Source organism: Cherax quadricarinatus, chromosome 9 (assembly GCF_038502225.1).
Source record: "Cherax quadricarinatus isolate ZL_2023a chromosome 9, ASM3850222v1, whole genome shotgun sequence".
Lineage (NCBI taxonomy): Eukaryota > Metazoa > Arthropoda > Malacostraca > Decapoda > Parastacidae > Cherax > Cherax quadricarinatus.
The window spans coordinates 37,412,414-37,427,735 of record NC_091300.1 but is presented as its reverse complement, the minus strand read 5'-3'; the positions used below and the strand labels follow the sequence as shown (position 1 = coordinate 37,427,735).

The 15,322-nt window shown below is 38.9% G+C and overlaps 1 protein-coding gene across 2 annotated transcripts in view; it reads right to left on the bottom strand.

Moving 5' to 3' along the window:
• Nucleotides 1-3,788: 3,788 nt before the first annotated feature.
• Nucleotides 3,789-15,322, bottom strand: part of LOC128685954 (uncharacterized) — a 39,014-nt gene continuing 27,480 nt past the window's right edge. For both annotated transcript variants that reach the window (XM_070083392.1, XM_070083391.1), the window contains one exon: nt 3,789-15,116. In XM_070083392.1, the coding sequence (XP_069939493.1) occupies nt 15,057-15,116 (60 nt within the window). In that variant the 3' untranslated portion in view covers nt 3,789-15,056. The remainder of the gene's footprint in view (nt 15,117-15,322) is intronic.

Sequence of the window (15,322 nt, the reverse complement as noted above, 5' to 3'; positions counted from 1 at the left end):
TACCTGACAGGTAGGCAACAACGAGTCATGTGACGAGGTGTCAGAGTGGGCTCCTGTGACGAATGGAGCTTTTCAGGGGTCAGTCCTAGGACCAGTGCTGTTTCTGGTATATGTGAATGACATGACGGTAGGGATAGACTCAGAAGTGTCTCTGTCTGCAAACAATGTAAAGCTAATGTTGAGAATTCAATCAGATGGGGATCAGGCAGGATTACAAAGGGATCTGGACAGGCTGTAAGCCTGGTCCAGCAACTGGCTTCTAAAGTTTAACCCCACCAAGTGTAAAGTCATTAAGATCAGGGAAGGGCAAAGAAGACCGCAGACAGAGTACAGTCTAGGGGGCCAAAACTAGAAACCTCACTCATGGGAAAGGATCTTGGGGTGAGCATAATGCCAAGCACATCTTCTGAGGCACACATCAACCAAATAATTGCCACAGCATATGGGCACCTGGTAAACCTAAGAATAGCCTACCAACACTTCACTGTACACCTGTGTGTACAGAGTCGTTCAAAGACTCTGTACACTGTGTATGCCAGGCCCATACTGGGGTATGCAGCACCAATCTGGAATCCACATCTGGTCAAGCACATCAAGAAATTAGAGAAAGTGCGATGGTTTGCAACAAGACTAGTCCTGGAGTTAAGACATTTGCTGCCCCCTCCCTCTCTTACCCACTCCATCCAAGATCAGGTGCTACACATCAATAATCAAGTAACAGTTAGACTTGTGGACTCATCCAAGAAATAAACTGGGATCAATTAAATATCTCTCCTTTCAAGTCAAAGAGTGTTTACTTAGGAACGACTTTAAGGCATACAGCACAGAGTACGTGCATCAGACGAAGGTGAATGGTTAGATGGAGATGATGATACCTATTCGTTAACAATGTCCCTATGCAATGTATGTATGCGTATTACCCACTTGCACTGCACAAGTACTGGTCACTCATGGGGGACAGAGAACATGTAGGAAATAAACATATGATATACAAATGTGATGAGTTGGTATACCACCTGAGGTCGCTTCTGGCAGTAGCTGTGGTGGGAGGAGACTGGAATTGTCTGATCCATCATAGGGATGTGGAACCTAGGGGGGCAGGATATTGTTCCGGCATTTTGAGGGAGCTGTTAACTGGGGTGGGGTTGGTGGATGTGGGGGGTGCAGCATGGGAGGTGGAGCACACTTTTGTGGGGCAGGGGTATGCGGCAAGGCTGGACAGTCTATACGTGATGAGAAAAGCAGTGGTACAGAGAGTGTCTTGGATGTGGTCTTTTCAGATCACAGAGGTGTTTTAGTGGAATTGGGATGGGAGGGATTGCCGAACAGGTATAAGAGCTATTGGAAATTGAATATTTGGTTACTTAAAGATGTTGAGGGGAGGGTCTTATTTGCGAGTTTGTGGGAAAGGTTATGGGAAGGGGTGAGCATGGAGGGGGATGTGCTGAGTTGGTGGGATACGACGGTGAAGACGAGGATTCGAGAATTCTATGTACGCCAAGGGAGGCATGAGAACCAGCTGGCTTATGGGCTTATTAGGTATCTTGAGGGGCAGTTAAGAGAGTGTTATGCAAGAGGAGGAGGAGGGGTGGGAGCTCCAGTGGCAGACATAGAGAGATTGAAGAATAGACTCAGGGAATTGCAAAATGAAAGGTTCGATTTGGTAAGGGTTTTAGGGGGGTTAGAGGTGATATGGGTGATAGGCTGTTGGTGTGTGTCCTGCGAGGGCAGGCGCATCGGCACATTGCTATGGAAATGGTAGAATTGCAGGTCCACGAGGAAATGGAGGAGTATAGGGAGGGGCAAGAGCTGGTTACAATGGAGGGGATGGGGGGTATGTAGATGCTTGGCTTAGTGCATATATAAGAAGTGAGGGTGTAAGGGGACATTAAGGGAGACAGGAGATTGGGTGCAGTGTGTGCTTGACAGGGACAACAGGGAAATGTTACAGGGGAATATCGTAGAGGAGGAGGTGTGGACGGCATTAATGGGCATGATTCGGGGTAAGGCGCTGGGAATAGATGGTCTGCCTAGCAACTTTTATATACAGCATTAGGGTGTACTGAAGGATTTTTTAGTGAAATTGTTTAATGTCATGAAAGAGCGGGGTGAGTTGGGGGAGTTGCAAGCAATTGTCGTTTTGGTACCAAAGGGTGAGAGTACAGGGTGAGGGATTATCGAATGATATCAACACACACACACGGTATTGACTCGCCGGTAAACAGCAGTCGCCATTGTTGTTGTACTGACAAAACCTGCCACCAGGTGTCAAGATGGAGCAGGAGCAGCATCTGTTAAGCGCATGTCTGCACTCCATGGAGGGCGAGCGACGAATAATGATGCCAGATTACTTTACACCAGTAACAGACCAGTGCTCACATGTATTTTCACTATTGCGTCTCCTCCCCTGTATCACTCCACGGCCGCTGCACAGCCTTCTTCGCACAAAATTTCTTGAAGGGTCGAATCAGCATCACATTTTAATACACAATTATTATATTATTCATATTTACACATGCTGAATTAGGAGGATTCTAAAAAATTTCCACAGCATCAATAAGTTTGCCTTCATGAAAAGGAAACTTATCTTGGCCCTGAGATGCACCGGCTGTTATATATTACCGCCATTCTGATGCAGTAAACTGAAATTTATTTAACTTGATTTAATTTGAATAAGAAATTCATTATTATCCACACAAATCGCCAAATGTTCACTTACACATCTGAATTTCACTCTCTGCCATCGTCGTATTTTTTAACACTTTTTCTGAGCTTCTGAAGCTACGGCACTGAGGGTTTTGGAAGTTATTCGAGGTATTCCAGGATGCTGGCAGTCCCAAGTTGCCAGTTTTGTTAAATAAATAGTGATTGTGAAAAATTATTATTATTATTATTATTATTATTATTATTATTATTATTATTATTATTATTATTATTATTATTATTATTATTATTATGTGAGCAAATCACCTGCAAATAATTTGGGTAAGGTAAGTGGGACTTAGTCACAGTAGATCGCTGGACTGCACATCCTTCGACTGCCCACTTCTTCACCACTCTCACAAAAAGCTAGACTTAACATTAAATTAATAATTATAAAATTAAAACCCGCTACTATGGTAAAATTAAAATTTAGTGGACTGTATGACAATTTCAGGACTTGATCTCCAGAAATGATTAATGGGAACACTAATACATACAGAGATAGAGTAAAATTTCTAATTGACACTCTCTGTAATTATTAAAACACCATACCTAAAATTATTAAAAGGAGAAATTTTTATATTAACACTCACCATTTAATTACTAGAAGACGCTTAATGCTGATGCAACACGCTCTAATCTTACACCTGGCAGCTAGAATTTATGAAGGCCAATGTAAAAACTACTTTACATTATGGGTAGGCATCATTTACCTGAGGGGTGCTTCTAGGAGAATTGTTGTCCTCTGTTTTCTTCGTCCCCACACACAATTCTTGAGGTCCAGCAAATTTCCTGTCCCAATTCTTCAGCAGGGGACATTAACACGGGTTCCTATTACAAATTCAGACCGAAACACATCATTTTGGCCTCTGAGAATGCCTGATTACAATGCACAATTAAGACCAGTGTCCACACATTAAATTCAATATGACGTCCCTCCCTGGTGTCTCTACTGGTTGTTCCCCCTCCCCTATTTCCCTCGAGATTTCTTGATGGGTCTAAACAGCATCATATTTTATTATAAAATTATTGTATTATTCATTCATATGTTCTACATTTAGGAAATTATGTAAAAAAAATCCACATTGATATTATTTTTATTTAATAAGTAAAGAATGCTTCTTCTGATTGGCTTCAAAATATTATTGACGATGCAGTCTATAATGAGGATACCCATAAGTTTTGTGAAAAATTGCATTTATCTGAATGTATCATTATGTACATAACAGTAAACGAATAAAGATAATTATTATTTATCAGTTAGACAAGTAGGAATTTGGGACACCTAGGTTGCAAAAAATGTCCCCCTTCGATACCTACCACTGTCATATCCACAAGTTGCTCTGGACCTATTAATTACAAATTAAATATGTATCACCAGAAATGCTGGTAAATATATAAATTTGTGGACTGTATATTAAAATTAAAAAAGGATTATATATATACATATATACATAACAGAAGGAGAATATCTTAAAATCACTCACCAATTTGACTGGAGATCAAGGTGTATCATACTCAGAAAACCTCACTGTCTATACATGAAAATAACACTGGCCAGAGTTACAAACATAACAGACTTATCTGAGGTTCCTGAAACTGTCTTGTCCAGTCGCCTGATATCTCAAGTTATGCAGGAATGCATATCCAACAATTTCGCCTCCTATTTGAGAGGTGTCAACCCAATTTTACCTCTAGAGCACGAAAATTCTTCACATTATTAACTAACGTCTGTTACTCAGTTCAAAACAACAATGGCGAGTCTCTTCTGCACAGGCGCAGTTTCCCATTTTTTTATAACATAATTTTTGTTAAATACAGTATGGCCATCTATTTACATATAACTACTGCATTTCTGGAAAATATATACAGTATTTTCCACACTGTGGCTGGGTGGAGTTCGTTGCTAAATGACTCAAATTGCTCAATTGGCAATGGTGGAGGACCTGGGTACATATAGGATCTGGCATACACACGGTGACATATTACACAAGTATCTTGTACCCCACCATGCATTACATTTTTATGGGCATTTAGAACAATTAAATTTGTTAGATGATGAGTTTTGGGCAGTAAGATAGGGTGTTTAGCATAATCACCCAATTCAGCATATTGTAACCTACCTCTGCACCTAATTACATTGTTCTCTAAATACAGACCCAATTTCTCTATTATGGAACCTTTCACAATTTTTCTTTCCATCATCAATTTAATCTTTTGTACAGGCCAATTAGCTTTATTTACCAACCAGCTCGGTCCTTTAAACCATGATACAGCATTTACAAATTTAGCATAAGGTAAACCTCGAGACAAGAAATCAGCTGGATTCTCCTCACCAGGTATATGATTAAAGGCTAACATATGCTGACCCAAACTATTATACTTCTCTTGCATCTGATTAATTTCACCGACTCTGTTTTGTACGTACACAATTTTACTGTTTCCATTACGAATCCATTGTAAGGATACCTCATTATCAGACCAAATTACAGTGTCGCTAATATTTATCTCCTGCAACTTATTTCTTATATAATTAGCTAATTTGACACCTACATAAATGGCTGTTAATTCCAACTGAGGCAAGGTACGTGATTTAATTGGAGACACTTTAGCCTTAGACATAACAAGAGAAATAACACTATTACATTGAAGGTAAGCAACTGCTCCATATGCCAATTTTGAAGCATCACAAAAAATGTGGAGTACATTTTTCCCATTTGGATTGGCCACCTGGCGTGGGAACTCCAACATTGGAATTTTCTCATAATCACCAATTAATTCATCCCACCTGTTAATGAATTCCTCAGGTAGAATTTCATCCCAAGCACATTTAAGTTTCCATGCTTCCTGAATTAATAATTTCCCTCTTATAGTAAGGGGTGACACTAAACCTAGTGGATCAAAACATTTGGAAACTTCAGCAAGCAAAACTCTTAGTTAATTTATTGGGTATACTGTAATTATTAGGTTTTAACATTAACAAATCTCTCTCAGTATCCCAAGTTAAACCCAATACATTACTACATTTTTGCACTTCATCTCCAGGGAAATCTTTACTTATTTTGTCCTTTAATTTGGACGAATTACTATTCCATTCCCTCAGAGGCATATTTGCACTTTGCATTATTTTATTAGCCTCTCCATAAGTCATTAACAGTTCCTCTTCAGTTGACGTCACACCCAGGAAATTGTCCACATAAAATTGTTTGCTCATTACTCTACTCAGTGGACTTTCCATACGTTTAAGGTGTGCATTTATCGTCGTTTGAAGTAGGAATGAACTGGATGTGGCATCAAATAATACGCTCCTAAAGCGAAAGGTTTTCAGAGGTTCTAAGTGGGTCACTAGGATTCTCAGGCCATAAGAAGTGGGTACAATCCCTGTCAGCCTTTTGTAAACCCACTCTTAGGAAAGCTTTACTTATGTCAGCCATAAAGGCATAATGCTTCACTCTGAAATTTAAAAAGATATCTCCTAATTTTTCCGTCAACGACGGACCTGTCATCAAACAGTCATTTAAACTAGGTACATTTTTGTTACTCCTGGCACTACAATTAAACACAATCCTCAAAGGAGTGGTCTTAGAATCTTTCTTCACTCTGTGATGTGGCAAATAGTGACCATAAATTTTGGCTTGCTCAGGAGGTACCTCTTCTATAAATTTATTAATTAACTGCTCAGCAATTATATCATTATAGGCAGTTAACAATTCTGGTGTCTTACTCAGTTCGCGGAGCTGAGCCATTAATTGTCCATATGCCATTCTGTAATTAGTGGGCAATTCTGGATGGTTCAGTCTCCACGGAAGTCGTACCCAGTATTGTCCAGATTCAAATTTTACATCTCTCAGGTATTGATCCTGAGTAAAAGAATCGTCTGGACTTTCTTCATTTACATTTATTCCAATGCTGTCTAATTCCCACAATTTATGCACTGGCTCAACACCATCCTCTATGGAAGAATTATACTGGGGTACGATTTCATGAGTAAGACACACAGTTATGGTATTTGTAATTTCCTCTAGTCATGAATTATTATTACGAGGAATCCTACCATACATTACATGGCCTCCTGCAGTCTGCAAAAGGGTGACACCACATTTCTTTACCATACCCTTTACAAAGGAGGCATAATAGTCACTACCTATCAAATATTTATTGGGCCTATAGAATAATCACTTACACCAGAAGGTGCTAAATTTACATTATGTGAAAGTCTTTCTGTAGCTTTACTAAGCCCTACTGTACTTATTTTCTCTGGAAGTCTATCTACAATTACTGCATTAACACGTTTTTTCTCATTGCCCAACCTGACAGTTACATAAACAGTGTCATACAATTCAGCTCTTTTATCTGAGAGAAAACCAAATAATTTTAAAGTTGTGGGATCTCCCATCTGTACTTTTATACCATCAAGATATTTACGTTTTATGAAAGTACGCTGGGATTCCTGGTCCAATAATGCATTTACATTTTTTGATTTATGCCTTTTATCATCAATTTTTACCTGTAACACAGGTAAGGCTACTTCAGCAAAACCATCATTATTAACATTAGCAGCAATTTTTACATTAGCTACTGTTGTGTCAGGATTGTCAACATTATCATTATTGTCAACATTATCATATAGACCTTTACACATGACTATATGGTGTCTTCCTTTGTGACATTGATAACAGTTGTTTAATTTGGTATGACAATCCTTTACATTGTGATTACCTAAACACCTGATACATCTGTCAAGTTCCTCCAATCTTTCAACTTTATCATTCCATGAATTGTATGCATTGCAACTCTTAGAAAAATGAGTACCCTTGCAGAAAAGACAATCTCTCTTTTCTTTGACTGGTTTCTTATTAACTGGGCTACTCTTAGGAGGGTACTTATTCCTCTTACCGTGTGGAGAATCATTATTTCTGATTCCTGCTACTTGATATGCACCTATGCAACTATTTTTAGGAAATGAATTTTGATTATTACCATTGGGATAATTTTTCCCTTTGTGAAACTTGACAGATACCTCAGAGTTATTATGTGTTGTATCTTTAAAATGAGTTAGTTGGCTGGTCTGCAACTGCACAATTAATTCTTGTAGACCTAGTCTTATTTCTTCCAGACCAAAATAACTCTTGTGATACTTGTTCGAGAGTCATTCAAGTGTTTTACAGCTTAATTTATTCTGTACTATGGCACTCAATAAACAGTCTGATTCCTTCAGATTATATTTATTACTTAAAGTTTGAGAGTGCTTTCCAGTTTAACTCTAAACTCCTGTAAACCTTTGTAAGTGTGATCTGGAGATTTTAAATTAACAATGATATTCACTAGATCCAACCTACTTTGTTCTATATTACCATAAGTGACTTTCAACAAGTCAACTGCTTCCTTGTAAGAGTCATCTACATTGGGAAAGGCTTGTATGAGTATGTGAGCATCTCCTCTTACCTGTAAAATAATTTAGTTACACAGGCTAGGTCACTCCTGTCATGCACAGCTGCTTTAAAAATTGACCAAAATTCCTCCCAATTTTCTCCAGAATTAAATACAGGTAAACATAATTCTGGGAGTTTTGGCAAAGACATATTATTTGTTGGAGCAGACTGATTAACTGCCTGGTTTAAACATTTTAATTTATTCAAGGCCTGACTTTTACAAGAAAGAATATTTTCCTCTAATTCATAATACTGATTAATCATAAGATCTACTTCAGTCTCATCTACACAGTTTACTAGCAAATCTCCTTCATATTTGTTGTAATATAATTTGTATGAATCATATCTATTACCTAAACCATCTAAATACAATTTTAAATCATCAGATTTCACAGTTTCTTGATTCATTAATTCCAAACATTTATTGTATGCTTTTGTTACTTGCCTTTTTCTAGCTTGCAGTGATGCTTTCTTTGCTCTATATTCCATATGTTTGTCTTCTATATTAATTTCCTCATTTTCAGCCATGATGCAATGTATTAAATTCAACTTAATTAATAACACTGATTACAACTTACAACACTGATACAACTTACCTTTGAATAAATCCTAGCTGCACTTGAGCTTTGCAATTACATGTAAGAAAATTGTAATATAAATTTTAAATACACATTGATAATGTTAGCTACACTTGAGCTTAGTAACTACACATGTAAGAAAATTATATAAATTTTAAATGTACATTAATACTGTTAGCTATACTTGAGCTTAGCAATTACACATGTACTGATATAAATCTTAGCCAGAATTTGGCATAGCAAAATTAATATTATACACAATATAATCTTTAGCCAGACATGGCTTATCAAAATTAATTTTATACAAATTAATATAAATCCTTGCCAGAATTTGGCATTAATATAATTAACTACACTTGGCTTATCAATTACACATACACTGATATAAATCTTGGCCAGAATTGTCTTATCAAATTATTTTTTTTATTATCACACTGGCCGATTCCCACCAAGGCAGGGTGGCCCGAAAAAGAAAAACTTTCACCATCATTCACTCCATCACTGTCTTGCCAGAAGGGTGCTTTACACTACAGTTTTTAAACTGCAACATTAACACCCCTCCTTCAGAGTGCAGGCACTGTACTTCCCATCTCCAGGACTCAAGTCCGGCCTGCCGGTTTCCCTGAACCCCTTCATAAATGTTACTTTGCTCACACTCCAACAGCACGTCAAGTATTAAAAATCATTCGTCTTCATTCACTCCTATCAAACATGCTCACGTACGCCTGCTGAAAGTCCAAGCCCCTCACACACAAAACCTCCTTTACTCCCTCCCTCCAACCTTTCCTAGGCCGACCCCTACCCCGCCTTCCTTCCACTACAGACTGATACACTCTTGAAGTCATTCTGTTTTGCTCCATTCTCTCTACATGTCCGAACCACCTCAACAACCCTTCCTCAGCCCTCTGGACAACAGTTTTGGTAATCCCGCACCTCCTCCTAACTTCCAAACTACGAATTCTCTGCATTATATTCGCACACCACACATTGCCCTCAGGCATGACATCTCCACTGCCTCCAGCCTTCTCCTCGCTGCAACATTCATCACCCATGCTTCACACCCATATAAGAGTGTTGGTAAAACTATACTCTCATACATTCTCCTCTTTGCCTCCAAGGACAAAGTTCTTTGTCTCCACAGACTCCTAAGTGCACCACTCACCCTTATCCCCTCATCAATTCTATGATTCACCTCATCCTTCATAGACCCATCCGCTGACACGTCCACTTCCAAATATCTGAATACATTCACCTCCTCCATACTGTCTCCCTCCAATCTGATATCCAATCTTTCATCACCTAATCTTTTTGTTATCCTCATAACCTTACTCTTTCCTGTATTCACTTTTAATTTTCTTCTTTTGCACACCCTACCAAATTCATCCACCAATCTCTGCAACTTCTCTTCAGAATCTCCCAAGAGCACAGTGTCATCAGCAAAGAGCAACTGTGACAACTCCCACTTTATGTGTGATTCTTTATCTTTTAACTCCACGCCTCTTGCCAAGACCCTCGCATTTACTTCTCTTACAACCCCATCTATAAATATATTAAAGAACCACGGTGACATCACACATCCTTGCCTAAGGCCTACTTTTACTGGGAAATAATTTCCCTCTTTCCTACATACTCTAACTTGAGCCTCACTATCCTCGTAAAAACTCTTCACTGCTTTCAGTAACCTACCTCCTACACCATACACCTGCAACATCTGCCACATTGCCCCCCTATCCACCCTGTCATATGCCTTTTCCAAATCCATAAATGCCACAAAGACCTCTTTAGCCTTATCTAAATACTGTTCACTTATATGTTTCACTGTTAACACCTGGTCCACACACCCCCCTACCTTTCCTAAAGCCTCCTTGTTCATCTGCTATCCTATTCTCCGTCTTACTCTTGATTCTTTCAATAATAACTCTGCCATACACTTTACCAGGTATACTCAACAGACTTATCCCCCTATAATTTTTGCACTCTCTTTTGTCCCCTTTGCCTTTATACAAAGGAACTATGCATGCTCTCTGCCAATCCCTAGGTACCTTACCCTCTTCCATACATTTATTAAATAATTGCACCAACCACTCCAAAACTATATCCCCACCTGCTTTTAACATTTCTATCTTTATCCCATCAATCCCGGCTGCCTTACCCCCTTTCATTTTACCTACTGCTCTAAGTCTTCAGACAGCGTCAGATTCGCAGCAGTGTTTCCGGACAGCGTCGCGTGGGGGCATTTACTATCTTCGGCTAGCATTTTTACTGCTGAACTGTATGCCATTCTTGCAGCACTTATTCGTATTGCATCTATGCCTGTGTCATCATTTGTGGTAGTCTCAGACTCCCTTAGTGCTCTACAGGCTATACGAAAATTTGATACATCTCACCCCCTAGTTCTCCGTATCCAACTTTGGCTACGCCGTATCTCTATGAAGCATAAAGATATTATTTTTTGTTGGGTCCCTGGTCATGTCGACGTACAGGGCAATGAACAGGCAGACACTGCTGCGCGGTCAGCAGTACATGACCTACCAATTTCCTATAGAGGTGTTCCATTTCTGGACTATTTTGCTACAATAGCTGCCCACCTTTGCACCCATTGGCAACAACGTTGGTCAACTCTGCTTGGTAACAAACTTCATTCTATTAAACCGAGTATAGGTTACTGGCCGTCTTCTTGTCATCAGTGCCATGGTTGGGACACCACTCTCTCCCGTCTTCGCATTGGCCACACTCGTCTTACTCACGGGTATCTCATGGAGAGGCACCCTGTACCTCTCTGCGAGCAGTCTCAAGTTCCAGTATCGATTAGCCACATTCTGTTAGACTGCCCTCTCTATCAACGAGCACGCAGAATTTACCTCCAACGCCGTCTTCGTTCTACTACTCTCTCTTTACCTTCCCTTCTTGCTGATGGACCCTCCTTTAATCCTGACTCTCTCATTGACTTCCTGACAACGACTGATTTACTCCACAAACTCTGATGATGATACCTTATGCACTCCCTTCAGCCCTTTCTAGCTCAGTATCTTGCTGCCCTTTACCCTTTCACCATCCACTGCTCCGCTGTTATCCGTAACCTATTACTCATCCACCTCCCTTTTGCCACCTGATGCCCTCGCTTCCTTCCTGCCCTGCAGCGCTGTATAGCCCTTGTGGCTTGGCGCTTCTTTTTTATTATAATAATAATACTGCCTCACGAACTTCCCCCACACTCACAGCTGGCTCTTCCTCACTCCTACAAGATGTTATTCCTCCTTGCCCTATACACGAAATCACAGCTTCCCTATCTTCATCAACATTTAACAATTCCTCAAAATATTCCCTCCATCTTCCCAATACCTCTAACTCTCCATTTAATAACTCTCCTCTCCTATTTTTAACTGACAAATCCATTTGTTCTCCAGGCTTCCTTAACTTGTTAATCTCACTCCAAAACTTTTTCTTATTTTCAACAAAATTTGTTGATAACATCTCACCCACTCTCTCATTTGCTCTCTTTTTACATTGCTTCACCACTCACTTAACCTCTCTCTTTTTCTCCATATACTCTTCCCTCCTTGCATCATTTCTACTTTGTAAAAACTTCTCATATGCTAACTTTTTCTCCCTTACTACTCTCTTTACATCATCATTCCACCAATCGCTCCACTTCCCTCCTGCCCCCACTTTCCTGTAACCACAAACTTCTGCTGAACACTCTAACACTACATTTTTAAACCTACCCCATACCTCTTCGACCCCATTGCCTATGCTCTCATTAGCCCATCTATCCTCCAATAGCTGTTTATATCTTACCCTAACTGCCTCCTCTTTTAGTTTATAAACCTTCACCTCTCTCTTCCCTGATGCTTCTATTCTCCTTGTATCCCATCTACCTTTTATTCTCAGTGTAGCTACAACTAGAAAGTGATCTGATATATCTGTGGCCCCTCTATAAACATGTACATCCTGAAGTCTACTCAACAGTCTTTTATCTACCAATACATAATCCAACAAACTACTGTCATGTCGCCCTACATCATATCTTGTATACTTATTTATCCTCTTTTTCTTAAAATATGTATTACCAATAACTAAACCCCTTTCTGTACAAAGTTCAATCAAAGGGCTCCCATTATCATTTACACCTGGCACCCCAAACTTACCTACCACACCCTCTCTAAAAGTTTCTCCTACTTTAGCATTCAGGTCCCCTACCACAATTACTCTCTCACTTGGTTCAAAGGCTCCTATACATTCACTTAACATCTCCCAAAATCTCTCTCTCTCTCCTCTGCATTCCTCTCTTCTCCAGGTGCATACACGCTTATTATGACCCACTTCTCGCATCCAACCTTTACTTTAATCCACATAATTCTTGCATTTACACATTCATATTCTCTTTTCTCCTTCCATAACTGATCATTCAACATTACTGCTACCCCTTCCTTTGCTCTAACTCTCTCAGATACTCCAGATTTAATCCCATTTATTTCCCCCCACCGAAACTCCCCTACCCCCTTCAGCTTTGTTTCGCTTAGGGCCAGGACATCCAACTTCTTTTCATTCATAACATCAGCAATCATCTGTTTCTTGTCATCCGCACTACATCCACGCACATTCAAGCATCCCAGTTTTATAAAGTTTTTCTTCTTCTCTTTTTTAGTAAATGTCTACAGGAGAAGGGGTTACTAGCCCATTGCTCCCGGCATTTTAGTCGCCTCATACGACACGCATGGCTTACAGAGGAAAGATTCTTTTCCATTTCCCCATGGACAATAGAAGAAATAAAGAAGAACAAGAGCTATGTAGAAAAAGGAGAAAAACCTAGATGTATGTAAGTTGGAGTAGCAAGATATCCCTGTTATCTAGCGTGTTTATGAGACAGAAAATTAATATTGTAATAATTATAATCCACTACACATTAAGTAAATTTGTGAAATTAGCATCCACCTCCTTCTGTCATTTCACATATAATTATTAAGTAATTAACTAATTAATGACTTCACTAATTACCTCCGGTTCAAGAAGGACCAACGGGCAAATTAAATGTGGAAAATTGCATTTATCTGAATGTATCATTATGTACATAACAGTAAATGAACAAAGATAACTATTATTTATCAGTTAGACAAGTAGGAATTTGGGACACCTAGGTTGCAAAAAATGTCCCCCTTCGATACCTACCACTGTCATATCCACAAGTTGCTCTTGACCTATTAATTACAAATTAAATATGTATCACCAGAAATGCTGGTAAATATAAAAATTTGTGGACTGTATATTAAAATTAAAAAAGGATTATATATATACACATATACATAACAGAAGGAGAATATCTTAAAATCACTCACCAATTTGACTGGAGATCAAGGTGTATCATACTCAGAAAACCTCACTGTCTATACATGAAAATAACACTGGCCAGAGTTACAAACATAACAGACTTATCTGAGGTTCCTGGAGCTGTCTTGTCCAGTCACCTGATATCTCAAGTTATGCAGGAATGCATATCCAACAATTTCGCCTCCTATTTGAGAGGTGTCAACCCAATTTTACCTCTAGAGCACGAAAATTCTTCACATTATTAACTAACGTCTGTTACTCAATTCAAAACAACAATGGCGAGTCTCTTCTGCACAGGCGCAGTTTCCCATTTTTTATAACATAATTTTTATTAAATACAGTATGGCCATCTATTTACATATAACTACTGTATTTCTGGAAAATATATACAATATTTTCCACAAGTTTAGTCCAAGTGGGTGAAAATTTTAAATTTTACTAAAATAGTACCCTCAAGACCACTGTTAAACATTTATGTGTTATGTACACTAGGCTTACATTAAACTTACTGACTTACATTGAATATTCGTTATTTTGATCTCTTTCAAAGGTTTGGATTCGATTTGGGCTGCGTAATATCTTAATTTACCATTTTTATTGAAGAAATTTAGATATTAGTTTCTGTATGATGACTGAGAATGTATCTTCTGATTCCCTTCAAATCTTCAATATTAATATTTACTTGAATTATCAATGTAGACCGCACTCCGCACCATTCCAGTCCAGTGCACTGAGGCACTGGGAAGTATGGGGATACCTCTGAGATCGCGCAGAGACAGAAATACATCTTGTTTTCTTAAATTTTCCTCTTCATTCCTTTCTCTCCCTTCACCTGGAATCTTCCTGGGACCTCTGTGATGACCTCTTTGAAGCCTCTGTTTAATTCTTCTCATACCTCTCTTTTTCTCATCTCATAGCCTTTGCTTCTGCTGCTGTTGTGTGTGTGTGTGTGTGTGTGTGTGTGTATGTGTGTGTGTGTGTGTGTGTGTGTGTGTGTGTGTGTGTAGCAGCACACTCACGCCTCACGTAAGAAGTGGCGCCTAGCCCTCATGCCAGTCTTATTGTTGATGATCGTCTGCAGTTAAGAATAATACAATTTAGGCTTTATTTTCCCACATTAGCCGTTGTAAAATTACAAGTAATTATGCAGGTTAATTAATTCGCCAAATTACAAAACGTGTAACATGGCTAATTAAATCTCTTCTCCCTGTTTAATGTGTAGTTTGAATATAGTATGAATATAGCATAAATATAACATGGATAAGTAATAGAGACAGCTGG